The sequence below is a fragment of the Canis lupus genome, chromosome 21 (genome assembly GCF_048164855.1).
Source record: "Canis lupus baileyi chromosome 21, mCanLup2.hap1, whole genome shotgun sequence".
Lineage (NCBI taxonomy): Eukaryota > Metazoa > Chordata > Mammalia > Carnivora > Canidae > Canis > Canis lupus.
This window is the reverse complement of record NC_132858.1, coordinates 23345645-23365892: the sequence shown is the minus strand read 5'-3', so window position 1 is coordinate 23365892 and position 20248 is coordinate 23345645. Positions and strand designations below refer to the sequence as shown.

General features: G+C 39.0%; 1 protein-coding gene and 1 long non-coding RNA gene across 5 annotated transcripts in view; one reads left to right on the top strand and one right to left on the bottom strand.

Annotated features, from left to right (window-relative positions):
- The window catches only part of LOC140612894 (uncharacterized), a 47070-nt gene extending 31489 nt beyond the window's left edge, over window positions 1-15581 (top strand). Inside the window, exon 4 of one of the 2 annotated variants that reach the window (XR_012014007.1) lies at window positions 15437-15581. This is a non-coding gene — a long non-coding RNA (uncharacterized lncRNA). Of the gene's footprint in view, window positions 1-12768; window positions 12839-15436 lie in introns of those variants that run through there. The other variant, XR_012014008.1, reaches the window with a different exon arrangement.
- The window catches only part of PDHX (pyruvate dehydrogenase complex component X), a 63331-nt gene extending 43173 nt beyond the window's left edge, over window positions 1-20158 (bottom strand). Inside the window, exons 1-5 of one of the 3 annotated variants that reach the window (XM_072791106.1) lie at window positions 19899-20084; window positions 16808-17001; window positions 15415-15593; window positions 13099-13183; window positions 5021-5101 (exon numbers count right to left, since the gene is read on the bottom strand). In XM_072791106.1, the coding sequence (XP_072647207.1) occupies window positions 5021-5101; window positions 13099-13183; window positions 15415-15456 (208 nt within the window). In that variant the 5' untranslated portion in view covers window positions 15457-15593; window positions 16808-17001; window positions 19899-20084. Of the gene's footprint in view, window positions 1-5020; window positions 5102-13098; window positions 13184-15414; window positions 15594-16807; window positions 17002-19898 lie in introns of those variants that run through there. The other 2 variants (XM_072791105.1, XM_072791108.1) reach the window with 2 other exon arrangements.
- Between the last annotated feature and the right edge of the window lie 90 nt (window positions 20159-20248).

Sequence of the window (20248 nt, the reverse complement as noted above, 5' to 3'; positions counted from 1 at the left end):
TTCGCAGTCACATGACAGAAGGAACGTCCACATAAAATGACAGTCCCTGAGGGAAAACATTAAGAGCCGTAAATATGACTGATGACACACATCCTTGTCTATGTTCCAGTACTGGGACTAAGTACATACTTGCCATACTGCCTCAACCTAGTTTTGTTCCAGTATTTCATGGTATGCGCTGAAATAGCTCAAGAAAGAAAACAATGTTTTTCATACCCTCAAGTAATCGCTCACAAAGGGGGGGAACCAGAATGTCTTCTTCCTTTTGTCATTTTAGCAGATTATTTCAACTGGTGAAAAAATAAGCTATATCCATGTCAATTAAACTGAAAATATCTGAAACACATTTTTCTCTCCAAATAACACACTTGTAAACAAAGATGTGGAATTACAGTTCAGTTCACCTTTCAAGAGATTCTAACATTGTGCATGTTACCTATTGTTGTGTCTTCTCCACAAATTTTATAATCCATATTCTTTTCTTAACCCCAGACTGAAATTAGGTATTGTAATACTTGTTATAAAAATGCTTCGCTAACATTCATTAGATCAGCAAAGATGGGAAAAATTTATATATTATTGCATATTATCAAGACTCCAACAAAACAAAACAAAACTGAGTTATCATAGAATTCTGAAGTCAGTTCAACTCACCCCCGGATATTTCATGGCAGAGCGGGAACCCCAAAAGACAAACCATGATTCCCAGGCCAGAGTTCCTTTTGCTGCATCTTTATCACCTTAGCTTAAAACATACACACCCCTAACTGCCCCTTCCCCTGATGACACTAGTAATTGTGAATTACAGAGTCTCCAACTTTCAGGAAACATTAAAAGTCTATAAGACCAAACTGCTATCCATTAAAGGTTATCAAATCATTAGCCTTTGCTTAAAAATAAACTAGACTTTTAATTAGATATATCACTATTCTTTAGGAAGAAAAATTCAATCCTCTTAATGTTTGAAGGTCTAAACTCATTGTTTCAAATAAGAGTGACCATGCATTAAAAAGATCTCAAGATCAAATTTTTTAAAACGCAGCTAATAAGAGAAAAAAGCATAAAGTTTGAGGCAAGATTTTAAATGTTTTTAATACAGAATGACTTAACCAAGCTATCAGAAACGTATCAAGCACCAAACTTAGACATACAGTCACATAAATGTACTATACTGTACATAAATGTTAATGAAAAAAAGTAAGTCATGCTCAAAAGCTCACAATGAATCATAAACATGGTGAACTTAAAGAAAGAATAGTGTGAATTCCTGAGGACCAAAAATTAAGATTACTCTCAATTATTTACAATATATTAGTAAAGAAATGTTTCTCTTCAATTGGCAGAACACAATTTTAAGAGCAACCTTCAGGGAAACATGCTCCAGGGGCTTAAACACATCCTGGCTTACCCTATGTGAAAACAGCACAGTGTAATCAAAAGGAAAAAAGAACAGGATGATGAGACCATATGTCTCCTGGCTCTCATCATATTCTCCATATTCTAGTGGATGTGAAGAACTTAGATTGCCAGTGAGCCAGTTGCCAGTGAGCTAGAAGTCTAAAAGATAAATGTGGTCCAAAGAATCCCTCTTATCTACTTGCCTCAAAATGTGAAAAAATTTAATCTTTTTATAATAACCCGAAAAGGCTGTTCGTGTCTGAATCATTATGTAATGACACCAACACTCTCATATCGAATGTGGAAATAGCAAAAGCTCTGTAATTCATCAGAAAAAAGAAACCTAAAAATAGACTCCAATTGATTACATTATTTATAAAGGCGAAACTTTCTTAGATACTGATAATTATTTTTAAAGATAGCAGCCATGCAGAGCCAATTGCTCAGAGTGCTTCCTAATGAAGCACTGGCTCTTTCACTTATGTGATCTATGTCTTCCTCAAATTCTAGACAATTCTCTGCACTTTTGTCTTGAATATTACCTTTTTCTCATTCTCTTTTTGTTCCTAGAATTCTTGCTACTGGATTACTGGATGATTTTCATTTGATTCCCCATGTCTCAACTTCTTGTTCATATTGTCTACTGCTTTCTCTAGGCTGCATGCAAACTAAGTTGCATACAACTTCTGTTCACTAATTCTTTGTTCAAACTTTAATCCAACCTTGAGTTGTTCGTTTTCTAGTTTTAAAGACAGTATTTTTCATTCTTAGAAGTTCTGTTTGTCCTTTTCAAATCTGCCTAGACTCTCTGGAGAATATCTGTCTCTTTTCAGATTTTCCATTCCTTGTCTTACATGTTTAGTCATTTTAAACATATATTTTCATGTATCTAATAATTCCAATTAACTGAAGTTCTAGTAGGTTTAGTCTTGCTGCTTGTTATATGCTTCATGACTTTTGCTCCTAAAAGACTATCATGTATGTTATTAAATTTGATATTGTGAACTCTTTGTAAGTGGGACTTTATCTGGGAATCTTGTATGGCTTGGACTGGAGGCTGTGTCCTTCCATAATAATGGCCTTTGCCAGGTAACTCAGGAAGATTATCAGCCCAGAACCACTTTACCCCTGCTCTGGGTTCCCAGAAAATGCAAGTATTCTAAATGTGAACCTGAAAGCCTCATGAGGACAGGCCTATGAGAGCAAACTTTCAAGGAAGTAGGCATTCTTATTCCATACAGATCCTAAATCAAACAAATGAATCTGCTTGTTATCATATAGCATTAAATTCCATCCATAAGCTGATGACTCTCAAATTTCTATCTCCGAGTCAGACTTCACTCATGAACTTCAAATCCAAAACCAATTGTCTATTCAACACCTTCACTTCAATGTCTAATAAACATCTCAAATTTACCACATCCAAGCCTAAACCTAATTCTTTTTATCCCTCCCCCCCCACCCCCCCGCTGCCCCCAAAAAATCCTGGTCCTAATTTCATTTATTCTTCTTCTATCTCAGGACCAGTGGAGCACCTGGCTCCAACTCCCACTCATCACTGTGGATGCTACTAGCATTTGATGATTCCCCTTTTTTTGTATTTAAGCATTACTTACCATTAAGAAATCTGTTTTATAATTTTCTATCCAGTAGTGAGCAGAAGCCTTACCTCATTCCTTCGATGGTCATACTGACCCAAAGTCCTCAGGGAATTGTGAATGAGCAAAAGGGACTACTTAAATCATCTATAGTTTGCTCTTGATATCAGAGTGCCATTAGGGCCTGCTCCATTCCGTGTAATCTAACAAGACTCAAGAAAGCACACAGAAATCACCTCCTATAAAATAATCATGAGTGTGGATACACCTTGGCTTTAGGATAAGGACCCTTACAGACTGATAAACTAACAAATGGTATTTGAGATCCTTCCTATAATCTATCTGACATCACATACATACTATGCCTTAATCCAGCCCGAACTACCTACTATTGCCAAAATATATGTCATAACATCTCACTTCCAAGATTTTGCCAAATTGTATACATTATTCAAAGTGTCTTTTCTCACTTTTTAAAAAACAAATAAACAAACAAACAAAATCCATGTATTCTACAAGGACCAGGTCAAATAGTATCTCATCCGTCACATTTCTTGCTTTTGGCTTACTCTTCCCTTGCCAACAAATTTACTGATCAACCACTTATGTTGCCAGGTGTGTTCCAATTACTATGCTAGTCATGAAAGAGAAAGACATACCAAGCTATATTCCCTGAGGAACAAAATTAAGTAATGCTTCCAACCAGACGTGATACCTTGCACAGCAAGAGCCAGTCACAGTCATCTGGATAGCCTCAGTGTATCATACCTCCTAACCTCCATGCTGGTCTAATCCATGGTCCCAAGCTCCTGCTGTGAGGTCCATTTTATAATCTACCTTGCTGCCTTTCCTAGCATCCCAGTCTCCCTCAAAGAACTGAGGCCTTCTCCTAAACTCTCAAGTTCATTTAGCTACAGTTCAGAAGTAAATATCTGTAGTCTTCTTCCCAGTCCCCATACTTTGTCATCACTGGGAAAAGTGATACCATGAATGGCTCTCTCTCCTGGAATCACAGCATAACTGTTAGACTCTGAATTCTTGCCCACTACCTAAACTCATTCAATGTTATTTTACAAAGCACTGAACTGGACCACTCAATAGCAGCATTTGTCTGGATGACCTCTGTGCCTGATGAGTCACATACAAGTCCTTACTAGGGCTACTCTCTGGAATCAGACATGGCATCCTAAGCCATGTCATCCATAGGCTCCCCTCATTCTGTTTTTAACACCTGGTTCACCACTTCTTAAGCTGAAGCATAATAATGACTACAGGGAACCATCTGCTCCATTTTTCTGTATATCTAACAATCTCTAACAGGGACTAGAGATTCATCCTCTTTCTTCCACAAAAGTTTAACATGTTGCACAATGAGTAAAGCACAGGGAAAGATGGTTGTATCGAGTGCTGAAAAAGCTACCCCCAGTCAATACCTGCATGGGAGAAGGTTACTCTGACACATTTGGCAATGACCAGAGGTGGGGAAAAAAAGGGAAAAAAGCAGCCACGAGAAATATAAAGCCTCCTTCTTCAGATGCCTTCACATGAATTGTTCCTCTGCCCCTCTGTATGATAGAAATATAATACATTTTACTATCGAGTTGTGCTAGAATCCTTGTCTACTGCTCTTCTTTTGAAAGTTTTATTATGCTTACTTATTTGTTCTTGTCAATAAAATTTATAATCAACTTGCTTTGCTTCAGGAAACACACACACATATATAGATAGCATCATCATAAAGCCACAGTGAACTTAAGGGGATCAACAAGTTTATGATGTTGAAACTAAAAGCTAAGTATAAAAACTTAAAACAAATGTCTCAAAATATTTTACCATTCTCTGCTTGTGAAAAGACAGAGGCTAAACCCAGAAAACCTTTGCTACATTATGTATTACCATGGGGAAAGTTTATTTAAACAAACTTAGTGGAGGATATGATTTGTATCGTGTTGTGCAATACACCTGATTGGAAAAGAATCCAAAACTATGAAGTAACACAAGGTGTTAGTAATGTACCCACTCACCTTCCTTTTTCAGCCATTTTACAATGTTTCCTTCTTCCATCGTAGGAGACAGTGATGGCATCAGTATCTTAATGGGATCAGCTGAAAATGAAGAAAAGTAAGATTAGCCACAAAAAAAGAATGTACCTCATGAGGCATCAATAAAAAGTTCAAATACATTAACATCAAATTCAGTTTGAGAAAGAAAATATTTCAAAATCTAAAAGACTCAAGTGGTCAAACTAAGCATCCAGTAAATAGTAAGGAAATGTAAAATTCTCATTTTTTTAAAAAGATTAAAACTCTTTTTGGAATACTTTCAATTTCTTTTTCATAGTTCCCCAATCCTCTACATGTATTTTCAAGCCAGATGCTTGTAAGATTAAAAAAAAAAAATGATTTATGTTTTACCTCCTTCTCCTTCACGGTTGTCACTGCAAAAAAATATTTACAAGGAACAAAGGAAAAGACAAATAAGAAAAAAAGAAAAACAACTAGGGTTCTGATAACCTACAACAAAGTAATCAAGATTAGACTTTAAGAAATTGATTGTATCTTTTATTTTCCTCTACTATTACACTATCCAAGTAGCAAAGGTTCTTGCCTTAAGTGTGAAAGATTTGCCTTGTTGAACAGGACCAGGCAAGCAAACCTGCATGGTTAAATTAATCTCAGATTGTGTTCCATACAACATTTCAACTGGAATCCAAAAAGGTAGACTCAAACCAGGGTGACCCCTCAGTGAAACACAGCTACTTTCTCCCTAGATATCAAAAAAAAAAAAAAAAAAAGCACACTCTAGATATTTGTCCAGATGTGCTTTCCCAACAGTTAGTTGTCCAGTGTCCAGGACCATACTCCAAGAGCACATAACTGGTATAACTCATAACTCATATAACATTTATACTAATAAAGCAATTAATAGCATATACCAGCTCCTTGCAGTAGTCACAGTAAAAAATTACAGTCCCTGAAACCTTCCACAGAACCTATTTATTCTCTCCTCAGATTATTCAACTCTCTGACCCAAAAAAAGCAAAACACTATATAGTACATCTAATATATTTCAAATGTGCAAGAGCACAGGATAGGGGTTCTTTTTTTCCCACTGACATTTTAGGGTTAAAAGCAAGGGAACTGACCACTAATGTTAGAGGAGGTTCAATATTTCCTTTGGGAAACTAAACTAATTTACAGTAACTTCAAGCAGAGAGTTCCAATGGCTTCATGGTAAAAGGAGTTCCATCTCCGAAACATTTGGAGAAAAGCTTCTATCCTCTCTCCACCACACACACAAACCTGAAATGAGAAGTCTTCTTCTCATTTTCTCTTAAGAACTGCCTGCCTTGGGGTGCCTGGGCAGCTCAGTTGGTTAAGGGTCTGCCTTCAGCTCAGGTCATGATCCCAGGGTCCTGGGATCCCTGCTCAGCAGGGAGTCTGCTTCTCCCTCTGCCTCTGACCCCCACCACCACACACATGCTCTTTCTCTAGCTTGCTCTCTCTCGTCAAGTAAATAAATACAGTCTTTAAAAAAAAAAAAAAAAAAAAATTGCCCCCCTTAAGGAACTTGCACTTTCCTTTCAGCTCTTCCATGCCCAAGGCATAAGGGGACCTGCCTTTCAAAGGAAGACAACAGGCCTACCTCTGTTCCTGCCATCAGGGCCCACCTGGTGTGAGGAAGCAATTCAGCTATGTGTGTTTGCTTTCTATACATAAACTGTCCTCAACAGAAGCTCAAACTCTAAAAATGGGATTATACTGGGAAGCCCAACTGTAAAAGGCCACAGATCTTCGTCACATCCTCTAATCCAACAAAACCATCACACTGAACTGTGACTTTGAGCTCCATCTGACTTTTCTGCCTCTCTCTCAATGAATATCAAACTCTAAGGACAGAAAAGTAGAATTATCACTCCTAATACCCCAAAATCGGTGGAGTCCAAACCAAATTCTAAGTCAACACATCTATTTCGTCAATGAGACAAGTACAAGCCACCAATTAAGGGCTTTGAATTCTTCTTGCCTAGCTCTCAAGGCTATACTCTACACACTGCACTACTTCTCACCATTAATTTATGATCCTTACAAATATGGACCCTTACAAATATGGATCATCAATTAATCACTGGTTATTCATAGTCAACACACCCAGAAATTCAAACACAGCAAATCCAGTATCTCAAGTCCATCTGAACATATCTTCAAATGTCCCAACAAACACTTTCCCTACCTTGTGCTCACAAAAATTCTTGTATTAAGAAACCACTTTTACTACTGACAATGAATATTTTGTATGTAGAGGAAAGCAGGTACTCATTAGGTGCATAATATCTTGAAAATAAGGGAGGAAAAACAGCCACAGTGACTTTCCTAATTCCTGATAAATCTTTAATTATTATCTATTAATAATTAACGTATTATCAATAAGCCATATTTAATATTAAAATCTGATTTATTGTTAAAACACAGTTATCACAGAAGAGACTGGTGAACATCGGCCATCAACTCCTGTGCTTTATGTCTCTCAAAAACTTTCTCGGGACGCCTGGGTGGCTCAGCGGTTGAGCGTCTGCCTTCAGCTCAGGGAGTATCCTGGGATCCTAGGATCGAGACCCACGTTGGGCTCCCTGCGAGAAGCCTGCTTCTCTCTAGTCTCTCATGAATAAATAAAATCTTAAAAAAAAAAAAAAAAAAAAACACTTTCTCAACAGTTTCATTTAATTTCCCAGCTACACCTAGTTGAAATTCAAACCATGACTGTAGTATGGCTTAAAAACATCTTCGCATTTTTTTCTTCAGTAAAATAAATCCTCATGGACTAAAATAGGCACATTAAATCCTGAATGAGTAGAAAAGAATGCAAACTACTATGCAAGACCTTGGTGCAGTGCCATCCATAGTGCAAGATTCCTAAGTGAATTAGAATTCAGGGATGTGCATTTTAGGAAAACACAACACACACAGGCAAACTTAACATTAGTGATGCATCTCCAAATCTGAACCATAACAAGCCTTTGCTTAATTACAAGAATTCTTAAAAAGTTCTCAAAGCCTGATAAACTAACCCCACTTAGAAATAATAAAATGAGCTTTCTTATCCTCTACATTATATGCCTCTTTCATTTTCTCATGGCTTGATGTAGAAAATAAAAACATTTACCTTCATCAAAAAAAAAAAAAAAAACAAAAACATTTACCTTCAAAAGATTCAGCAAGTCCAAGCCTCCACACTTAATTTTTTTAAGCTCATACTGACAAATGGAGTTGAAAAAAAAAGCAAACAAAAAAATTACCTTCTTCTAGCACCATGATAAGAAGTCAACCTTTTTTGAAAAACACAGCTTCAAAAAAAGGCCCACTATATTCTTTGCATCAAAAAGTTCAAGGCTGGTGTTATGAGATAGAATATTTCATAATCACACACATATGAAATTTATATCAAATAGAGTTCTACTTTAAAGCAACAAAATAAATGAACTTCAATGATTTTATGTCCAGATTCCAATCTATGACAAACACTAAATCAAGTCTTTGAAAACAAAATCTCGTTTCAGTATTTTTATACCTTGGTTCCAGTTGCCATGATACAATTCATATTTATTTTATGATTCTATCTCTATTATAGTCTCTCACCTCTGAGACCTTCACTTTTCCATTATTCCTGACATTAAGGACTACATTATGAAACTTCTGTATTTATTAAGGATTATTTTCCAAATTACCACATCAAGAACTCAAAAATTTTCATATTTTAAAAATAAAAAGAACATAATCATTCCTCATACAGCCACCCTTCAAGGATGAATTGAAATTGCTTCTCTGAATAATGACAATAAAATATAAAAATTCTGTAATAGATCACTATCCTTACTCTGAAATGAAGGTGACAAAAACCAAAGAAAGACATTTTGGACATCTCTCTAATTTGGTACTATCTCTTGACTGATTACACTAGCTTACTATAGAAAGTAAAATGTGCAATGTAGTTTCTGATTAATCTAGCCAATCTACCCTCAGATTTTCATGCCAGAAAACCACTTCAAAACATAAACATTAGTTTACTAATAATAATGGTACATGTTGCATTCTAGTATATTCTCTTTTGACTGGAAGAGTATACATATATTTTCCAAATATATTTTTCTAGTGGGAAAGCAAGCATGCAATCAAATCAGCTTTGAGTGACAGGCTGAACAAAATTAATATCTCCCCCTTATAGCTGTTGTCAATTCTATTCAGATAGTATGGGCTTTTTTCTAGACTTCTTGGAACTTTGGCCTACACTTGGTATTTTTTATTTCGTTAGAAATTAAATATAACTTCCCTTTTCATTCCAGTAAGTAGTGCGTCCTACTATCTTCCTCCTGTCAAACTGAGGCAGCCTTGAAATGAGCACCAATTATATTTCCTACTAATAACTGAGGACAACTATGAATAAGAATAAAGGAAATGTGCTTTATTCTTCACGAATCATACCAGTTATTTCAATTAATACTCAAAAATACACTCCAATTTTAGTGAGAATTTACCTCTTTGGTAGTCATTTTAGTGTTAGTCTTTTATTCCTTTCTATGAAACTAACAAATTCATAGCTAATGGCTTACAAAGTCTGCCATTCTATAGTTAAAAATGTGTTTTAAAAATTTTAAGATGACTACAGCAATGTACATTTCCAGTTTATATTTAAAACAATGATTTTTAAAAGTAGAGTCTCAAAAGTCACTAAAACTGTCCTAATCTTTTTCGTTCTTCAACAGAATGACACAATTAACATTTTTTGCTTTGTGTATTGCTGCTCTCCTTGTACTATCACGCACACAAGCTATCTACCAGTCATTGAATTTTCTGTTTCTCAAAGCAATTTCTACATTTCTCCAAATCTGCTCTTTTAATCTTTCTGCAGAATACTTCTGTCTTCAACTTCAAATATATTAATCTAATTCTACTTCTTGTCCCCAAAAGAACTTTTATCCTATGAATAAAACACTCATACTTCAGTAAAATCAATTATACCAAAGCTTTAAATTGATGATCTATATATACATCAATTCTAAAAGATCTCCAGATTAAAAAAAAAAAAATCAACATAAGCAAACTCTTAAAATACAAAAGCAGAACAGACTGCTTTATGGTTAATATGAAGCAGATCTAGTTCTATCACTGTGACTAAAATAAAGGAAATTCATCAGTTTACATGTGACACCACTTGAGCATCAGGCTCTCTAGTCCATTTATACGACTATTACTCAAATACACAAAAAATTCTGGACAGACCAAGTGAAGAAGTAAATTATACAATATTTTCTTAGTGTGCCTCTCTATTCTTCACATTAATTTGCTTCTTCACTAATAGGGAGAGATGCTACTCATTCAATCACCTTTCTTTCCAATGCCAGAACTCATTAAATATAACTAATCTTTAAAATATCTGTCAAAAATAAAACAATCCTGCCATCTGCAGGCTGGAGGAAATAAAGCACAATGAAGTACAAGTAATTTAAAAATCATCACCAGGGCCCAAAAATAGTATTAACACTGATCTTTGAATAAAGGTGGCTAAAGCAAATTTTTTAAAAAATGAGTGCTTGTCACATGTCTTCTTTATTCAAACAGTGATTTTGGTGTAGTACCAGCATAAGAATAAATTAAAATGTCAAAGGACTGCAGAAAATACATGGCTAATAATAGTTTGTAAAAATAGCATTTACAGCTCCTACCATGGTAAAACGTAGCCCACAAACAGTATATATGGCATAATCCATTTCCTACCTGCTTAGCTTGTACACACACAAAGACTGAAAGGATATCCTCCAAAATGGCAAAAGTGGTTCTCTGGTTGGTGATATTATATAAGTGCTTTTTATTTCTTTTATTTCTTACAATGTACATTGTAACAAAAAGTCAGTCAGTCTCAAAACATTAGCTATTTGTTACTGACAGGTGGCACAGAAAAGGTGAAGCGGGTGGACTCTGCAGATACCCAGAGTTGGCTAGATGGATCATAATATCCCGCTTTACAACTCCTTCCTCAAGTAATGGAAGACTGAATCAGTTCCTTTCAAATCCCCCGCCTAAAGGTGAAGGTTTCCTTTCTACTCTACTCTCTCCTTTACCTAATCCCGCCTCATTCTCACAGCTGCTCTAAGTCTTGATCTGCTTTAACTGTAGTACACATCTGAAAGCCAAACTCTCATTAAAATCATCAGCAAATGTACCTTCAGCGGTGCTGTCAGAACATTCTCTACCAAAGCTGAGGAGCCAATTAGGTCTGAGCTCCTGTTATCCTAGCCCCAGACCAATAGGAGGCCGGAATCTTGACCTCAAAAGGATTATGGTTTAAAGGGTCAGTCAAGATATACACACATGTACTAGAGGGTAGTAGACAGAAATGCCCTAGGAACACTGCAGAGGATTGAGAGCTGAATACTAGCTGATCAAGAAAGGAAAAAAAAAATCTGTGCTAGTATCACTTCATACGCATTAGAAGGGCTATCATCAAAAAAAACAGAAAACAAGTGTTGGCAAGATGTGGAGAAATTAGAAACCTTGCACGTTGTTGGTGGGGAAAGTGAAATGGTACAGCTGCTATGGAAAACAATGATTCCTCCGTGAATGAAACATGCCATTACCATTTTATCCAGGCCTCCCATGTCTGGGTATATACCCAAAAGAACTGAAAGCAGGAACTTGAACAGATATTTGTACACCCATGTTCACAGAGGCATTATTTGTCACAGCCAAAAGGTAGAAGCAACCCAAATGTCCAACAACAGATGAATGGATTAACAAAATGTGGTAGATACATTCAATGAAACATGATTCCACCTTAAAAAGGAATGAAATTCAAATACCTGCAACAAAACGGAGGAACCCTAGTGAAATAAGCTAAACACAAAAAGACCAATGTTACAGGATTCTACCCATAGGAAGTACTCAGGATATGCAAGTTCCATAGTGACAGAAAGTAGAATGGTGGTCACCTGGGGCTGGGGAGAGAGGGGGAAAGGGGATGTATTAGGGGATACGGAGTTTCAGTTTGGGTGGTGAAAAAGTTCTACAGGTAGATGGTGATGATGGTTGCACAGCAATGTAAATGTATTTAATGCTATGGAACTGAATGTATAAAAATAATTAAAATCATGAATTTTATGTATATTTTGCCACAATAATTTTAAAAATTTGTGCTAGGCAAAGAGAACAAGGTGAGGGAATGAGCAGATATTCCAGATGAGGGGAACATCATTTGCAAAGAAGGTGAGAATTATAGTTCAGTTTAGCTGGAGAGTAAAATATAATGCAAATGAAAAGTGAGCAGGTAAATTAAAAAATATGTTGGGACTACTACCTTATAGTAGTCTATAGTACCTTACAGTACTGTACAGTACTTAACCTTAATACCTCATTAATGGGTTTGATGCTGTTTAAACAGCAATGGAAAGCCACAAAAAAAATTTTTTTTTTTTTGTTAAGATTTTATTTATTTCTTCATGATAGTCACACAGAGAGAGACAGAGAGGCAGAGACACAGGCAGAGGGAGAAGTAGGCTCCATGCAGGGAGCCCAACGTGGGATTCGATCCCGGGTCTCCAGGATCGCGCTCTGGGCCAAAGGCAGGCGCCAAACTGCTGAGCCACCCAGGGATCCCTGCTGTGCCACCCAGGGATCCCCCACAAAAAATTTTTTGAGCAAGAGAAGTGACCACAATTAAAAACAGAACTTGCTTGCATTTCTGTATAAACAACTAATGTTCACAAATTTATAATTTACAGGAAAAAAAAAAAACTGCACATGCTTTGAGACAGTCGCAACTATAAGCTTCACAGAAGAATTGAAATAAAGGATTTTAAGTACAAAGTGAAGCTACCCATGACTTTGTTACCTATTCTTCTCTATCCACTTAGACTATTTGAGAGATTGAAAAGGCACCTAGGATCTTCCATTAGATCTTCCAAATGTTAGGCTTTACTTCTAGCAGTGGTAGAGAGAAATGAGAGACATTTCTGGAAGATCATTTCATGACACAGGAGTGAAGTAGAGAAGGAGAAAGACAAGGAGATCGGTTTGTTCATTTATTCAACAAATACTTATTCAGCGCCTACCAGGTGTTGGGTGTTCTTCCAGAGGTTGGAGATAGCAAAAGTGAATAAAAACAGGCAAAACCCCTTCCTTCATGGAGTTGACATTCTAAGAGGGGAAACAGAAAATAAATATGACATGTCTGGCAGTAGTAAGGAGTAAGAAAAGAAAGGCAGGTAAGAGGACACAGTGATAGTGGAAGAACTATTTTATCAGTTAACCAGAGGAGGCCTCCTTTAATAAAGTGAGCAGAGCTGAATGGAGAATGCCATCCCTGGATCTGACAGAAGAGCTTTCTAAACAGAGGAAAAAAGCAAGCACAAAGAATGAGCAGAGTATGCCTGGTATGTCTCAAACACGGAGGAAGCCAGCATATGGGAGTAGAGTCAGCAAGTGAGGACAAGTGTTGTGAGGTCAGAGCTGAGGCTGGGGGAGTGGAGGGTTCCTGTCATATGGGGCCTTGTAAACTACAGTCAGGACTTCAGATCTCATTCTGAGTTTACGGAGAAGTCCTGGAGGGTTTTTAGCAGAGAACTGACATGATCTGATTTATAATTTAAAAAAGTACTCTGGATGGCTCAGTTGGTTCAGTGTCCGACTCTTGATCGCAGCTCAGGTTTTGATCTCAGGGTGCTGGGTTCAAGCCTTGTGTTGGGCTCCACACTGGGCATGGATCCTACTTAAAAAAAAAAAAAAAGGCAGCAGCACTCAAAGCTGTACAGGGAACAGTCTGTACTGGGCCAAGGGTGATGATGGTAGAGATCTGTAAGATCCGTACTGGGACACTCCTGCAATAATCTAGAATAGAGGTTGTGGTAGCTTGGACCAGGCGAGTTGGTGAGGAGTGGTCACATTACATTTAAAAAGTAAAACCAACAGGAATTTCTGATAGACTGGATGCACCATATGAAAGTCAGGAGTCAGGGATGACTCTAATGAGCACACGTGAAATAACAAAAAACAAAATGAGATGCCACAGCTCCAAAAAGAAAATCTTTCTTCCTATCAAAAGTGCCCAAAGAGCCTTATAAACTATGTAGACTTGATTCTCAAATGCATACAGAAAAATCCCATTAAACACCAGGTCAGTTATTTAGACCCTGTGCTTACTCTTGGGCACAGCACTACTAGCCTTGGGCCACAATCCAGGGAAACTACACTTGCTTCTTCCAAGAATAAAAAATTATACTCTCTCTTTTCCCCCATCTCAGCATAAGAACCATCATATTTATAAACAATACAGTACTTGGTTGCTTCAGCACTCACCTGAAGTATAAAGTACAATGACTGAAAGGTGTGAGTCAGGAGGGTAGGGAAAAGATCTCCCATTTGCCGTTCTAGAACTACTTGTCAGCTTTCCTGATACCACTGTGTGTACTTCATCAACAGGCTTGCTTGTGCTCAGGCTTCCACCTGGGTTTAGCCAATGGGCAGCATAAGCAGGAGATGGGAGAAAGGAGAGGGAGGTCAGGGAATTTATTTCCCCAGCTCACTCCCTGTGGGGTCACCCTGGCTGTTGGATCCTTTAACTGAAGGATACCCCTCCACTACAGGTCCTGCCCACAGGCTCCATCCTTTCTAGCTCTGGCGACTGCTCCCTTCCCATGCCTCTTCATGCCTGGGAGTGGGGACAGCATCTTGCTCTAAATACCCCTTAGTACAGCATCATCTCTACAGCCTGAATTCACAGAAAGTTGTCAGTAAGTTCTCCCCAAATTACCCATTTTTTGACTGCCATCTATTCTCTGCCAGGCCCTACAGAAAGACTCAGAAGGGTAGCACTTAAGTAATGAGAAAAATTTCAAACCACAGGGGAGGTCAGTCCATTTGACAAAATAGTATAAATCCAGATTTTCAAATTACTGTCTTTATATAAATGTATTTTCTAGCCATTTGTTTATAATAGGAATCCCTACACAAAATCATACATTTCTTGTTCTCAGATATGGTAAATATCCTTGCAAAGAAGCACTATTTTCCACAGGAAATGACAGAAATGTTTATGGAAATAGCCTGGAGACTAGGCAGTGTTTATAGATAAATTACAGGGAGACCCAGGAGTTTCCTGGAACTACATAGAAAATTTTGCATGTACACATTCTTCTCAGAGAGTGGTAGAGCTTTTATCAGTTTTCAAATAGATTGGTGCCCCCAAAAAAACCAGCACTAGAGATTGCCAAAGAAGCTCTCCTGAATTATAAATATGCCAACCTGAATTCTTCCGTAAAATGTTTCATGTAATACAAGAAAGCCCTTGATTGCAGTAAAGTATTGAGCAGATCACTAGCTATAGTAAATGTACTGCCTACCAAGTAAAAGATAAAATAAAATAAAATCACCATTCCTTCCATTTTGTTTAAGGAGTTTGCTGATTCTTTCATACACTTAGTATCCAATGGTGCATCTGGAAGGAGGCTGGCCAGAACTGTCGGTAGCCAATGGTGTAGAACTACTTCCTCTAAGTGTGAGAAACCAAACACGACAGAAGAGGTTTCAGCTTCCAATACCGGTCTTCTCACTATTAAATTATAAAATTAAAATTCTACTTGAATCCATTTATTCTGCAATATTGGAACAGGACAAAAAGAAATCACCACTCGAGTCTAGCAAAAAAAAAAAAAAAAAAAATCAACACATGCCTAAGTTTGGGGGTTTACACATTTTGCTGAAAAGGCAAATGAAATGAAGCTCAAGACAACAAGGCACACTTACAAATATAGGTGGCCCACAAACAACACGTGTTTGAGCTCTGCAGATCCACTTAATTGCAGGTTTTTAAAAAATAAGTATATTGGGAAATTTTTTGTAGATTTGCAATAATTTGAAAAAACTCAGAGACAAACCACATAGCCTAACCAAAAAATTTAAGAAAAAGTTAGGTATATAAGAATACAGTATATGATACACATAACATACAAAATATATCTTCATCAATTTTATGTTTTCAGTAAGGCTTCTGGTCAACAGTAGGCTACTGGTACTTAAGTTTTCGGGCAGTCAAAAATTATCCACAGATCTACAGTAGAAAATTATACATGGTCAATGCCTCTAACCCCCATGTTGTTCCAAGGTCAACTGTATATCAATTAGAAACTTACAGATGGGAGGGCATTAACACATGCTCTAACTCTCTTAAATGGTTCCACCACCCTTTATACACAGTTCAGAATTTAAACTGTTCTTAAAAACTTACAATTATCAGATTATCACAACTATCACTGAAATACTATTTCATAATGCATGTTACTAAAATGTTTCATTTCATTAAAAAAAAAAAAAAAAGCTGTTCACATAGAATATATACATGGTGAACAAAGCTTCACCATGCTGACACTGTTCTGCTGATGGCTATGGCTCAGCCACCACAGACACTGAGGTAGACTGGGATTGAGGAAACAGGCTTCGGTGTCAGGCAGCACTGGGCTGAAATTGTTCTATGTTCTATCATCAGAGCACAGCTTTGGTGGCTGGGAGGACTAAACAAGCTGTCATGTAAAGTGCTGAGAAGGAAGGGTACATGGTACATCCTTAGTGGTCAGTACCATTTGTTACAGTCAAACCCTCTCCCCCAACTTCTTTCTTGCCAGAAAAGATCAAATTTTATTCAGTGGTATACCTTTCTTGTGAACACGTGCTCTGAGTTAGTGACCCCATTGCCCAGTGTCTTAGTCCCTTCAGAATGCGGTAACAAAATACTTGGTGGCTTATAATTATACAACATTTATTTCTTACAGTTCTGGAGGCTGGGAAGTATAAGATCATGATGCTGGCAGATGTGGTGCGGTGGCTGATGAGGGTCCACTTCCTAATTCACAGATGGTGCTAAGTACAGGGCATAGGTCATTGTTTATGAAAATGCTGCCAATACACACCATTTAAGGAAACCAAAACTCCAAGGGTGACTCCCATGGGCAGACTTTAAGATCCTGGATGGATGGATGAAAGTAGAATTTTTTCAGTAAGTGCACTTAATTCATATAGTCTACGGATTACCAAATAGTTGCTTCATTTTATGAAACTACAATTTCTACCAAGCTCAGAGAAAAATGAGCCAACACCATGTAATTCAAGTAGCTCAAGGACTGCCACATGTATTCACCATGGCAAAACAAAAACCTGTACGTGAAAAGTCAGGAAACAAACTTGGATTCACATTAGGGAAAAAAACCCACAAAACGAAACAGGATGTTTCGACACCAACAACAGCTACTGAGGTAGGGAAAATAATACCCTTGCGTCCCCGCTCAGCACCCCTGAAGATGTCCCACATCCTAACATCCAGAACTTGTAAATATGTTATGTTACGTGGCAAGGGGGAATTAAGGTTGAAGAAGGAAATAGGTTGCTTAAAGAATAGGTGTTGAGATGGGGAAAAGAATCCTGGTGGGCCCAATGTAATCACCAGGATTCTTATACATGAGAGGAGGAACTAGGAAACTAAGACGGCTCCCCTGGGATGGTGTCCTCCCTCTAGCAGATGACATTCGGGCGGAGTTAGATATGCTGCTCATGGTGTGCAGGAAAGGAGGTAAAATGTCATGATGCTTCAAATGAGGATTGCCTAAGTGAGTTTCCATTTTCCTTTAAACTGGTTCTAAAGAAAACCCCTGAAACTGCATACACTTTTTTGTCTGTCCCTTTTTCTGTAGAGAGGGTCTAAGGCATTCAAAGATTCTCTAAAGAATCTGTTTTACAAACAAGGTTAAGAGCACTCTTGTTAATGCAAATTGGGGTAGCCACTCTGGAAAACAGTATGGAGATTCCTCAAAAAGTCAAAAAAATAGAACTACCCTGACTCAGCAATTGCACTACTATGTATTTACCCAAAGGATACAAAAATGCAGATTTGAAGGGGCGCATGCATACTCATGTTTACAACAACAATAATCAACAATAGCCAAAGCATGGAAAGAGCCCAAATATCCACTGCCTGACAAATGGATAAAGATGTTTTATATATATATGTATATATGTCATGGAATATTATTACTCAGCCATTAAAAAGAAATCTTGCCATTTGCAACTATGCGGGTGGAGCTAGAGTGTATTATGCTAAGTGAATTAAGTCAGTTCTATAAAGATAAATACCGTATGATTTCATTCATATGTGGAATTTAAGAATCAGAATGGATGAACACATTGGAATGAAAAAAAAAAAAAAAGAGAGGGAAACAAACCATAAGAGACTCTAGAGAACAAACTGAGGGTTGATGGAGGGAGGTGGGTAGAAGATGGGGTAAATGGATGATGGGTATTAAGAAGGACACTTGTTATGATGAGTGCTGGGTGTTATACGTAAATGACAATTCACTGAATTCTGCTCCTGAAACCAATATTACACTATAGGTTAACTATCTAGAATTTAAATAAAAATTTGAATAAAAAAAAATACTCTTCCTAAATTATTCCCAACACTGAGCTTTTACCGTTTCATGATTTTCTAAGGTGGTGAGTCTCAAGGGGTAGCCCATCAGGCACCAACACAAAAACATCAAGACTCTCCAAAGGTTGTAAAATGACGATGGCTGAGCTCCACCAGGGACCAAGTATCTGGGAGCTGGAGGAAAGCTCAATATTTAATAAAATGGGGAAAGGCAATAACAGGGAATTCTACACACGGTCAAAGTACTACTACTCCAAGAGATATTTTTTAATGAAAAATTAAGCTGAAGAAACTGAAATAAATTGCTCCCATTACCAAATCTTAAAATCTCAGGGCACCCATCTCACCATGCGACTCTGTGTAACTGATATTTATCTATCTATCTATCTATCTATCTATCTATCTATTTTCTGAGCCTCAGGTAGCTCACAGTATGTAAGGCATGCCTAGTGCACCTGATTTTTTTTTTTTTTTATATTAAAATTCGTACTGCGGGGACGCCTGGGTGGCTCAGCAGTTAAAGTGTCTTGCCTTCAGCTCAGGGCGTGATCCTGGGGTCCCGGGAACGAGTCCTGCGTGGGGCTCCCTGCATGGAGCCTGCTTCTTCCTCTGCCTGTGTCTCTGCCTCTCTCTCTGGGTCTCTCATGAATAAATAAAATATATAAAAAAAAAAAAAAATTTTCGTACTGCGGAGTGCCAGGATGGTTGGCATGTAATACATCACACAGACACAAAAAATGTCAGCCATATCCCCTGCCCACATGTGAAAATAAAAATAAAAATAAAAAAATAATAATGACGATGATGGCCTAATAATGAGGATGAGGATGATGCCCGGTATTCTATACTGTTAAATACTAAAAGGCTTCTGTTAATAGCGTTCGTGTCGTTACTTAATGCCAATTTTCTATGATGACTTCCCCTCCTAAATTTCCACTCTTTCAGGCGCACGCTTCTCCCTAAAGCATCCTTCCGGACCCCTGTCGGGTGACGCCGCGGGCACCTGCAAATTAAGTCGGCGGCGAGTGGTCGCCCGGGGCAACCCGAGGGGCCTGGAAGGGAAGACGTCCCCATGGAAACGGGCCCAGAGGACCGCGACGAGCGGCTCCCGGGGGCTTCCGAACCCCAGCAACCTCGGGCAGCGGGACAGCTCTCGGGGGGCCGGAGGCGAGGCTGGGAAGTGGCTCGACAAGAAAAGCACACCTAGGGCCTCGTCTCCGCGCGGCGCAGGTCACACACACCCCGGGGCAAGGTCACCGAGAAGCCCTCCGACCGGGGGCCCGGGGGCGGACTCCGCTCCCCCGCGGCCAAGCCCCGCGGACCCCGTCCCCGAGAAGAGGCCCCGGCATCACACACCCAGCTGGGCCCCGAACCGAAGAGCCCCCGACCCACAGGCCCGTTACTCCGCTGCCCAGAAGACGGGCGACCCCGACCACTCACCCCGCAGCCGCTGCGTGCTGTGAAGCCATCTCCAACTGGCCCCGCGGCCGAGAGGCCACCCAGAAGCGCCCCTCGCCAGCGCCAGTCTCCGGCATCCGCCGAAGCCCAGGAGGTAGCGCAGCCCCCGAGGGTCACAGCCCAGCCTCCAGGAGGCCGCCATCTTCCCGGCCGCGTCGCGGGCTGCCCGCCGCGGAGCCTGATCGCCCAGTCGTCAAGGCCCTCCCAGGCCCCGCCCCCTGTCATGTTGGCCACGCCCCCGGGCTCCGGCGGTGCCTGCAGAGGCGCGAGGCCCCCCTTAGTCCCGCCCTCACCCCGTTGGCCCCGCCCCCCGCCCGGATGTCCGGTCCGCG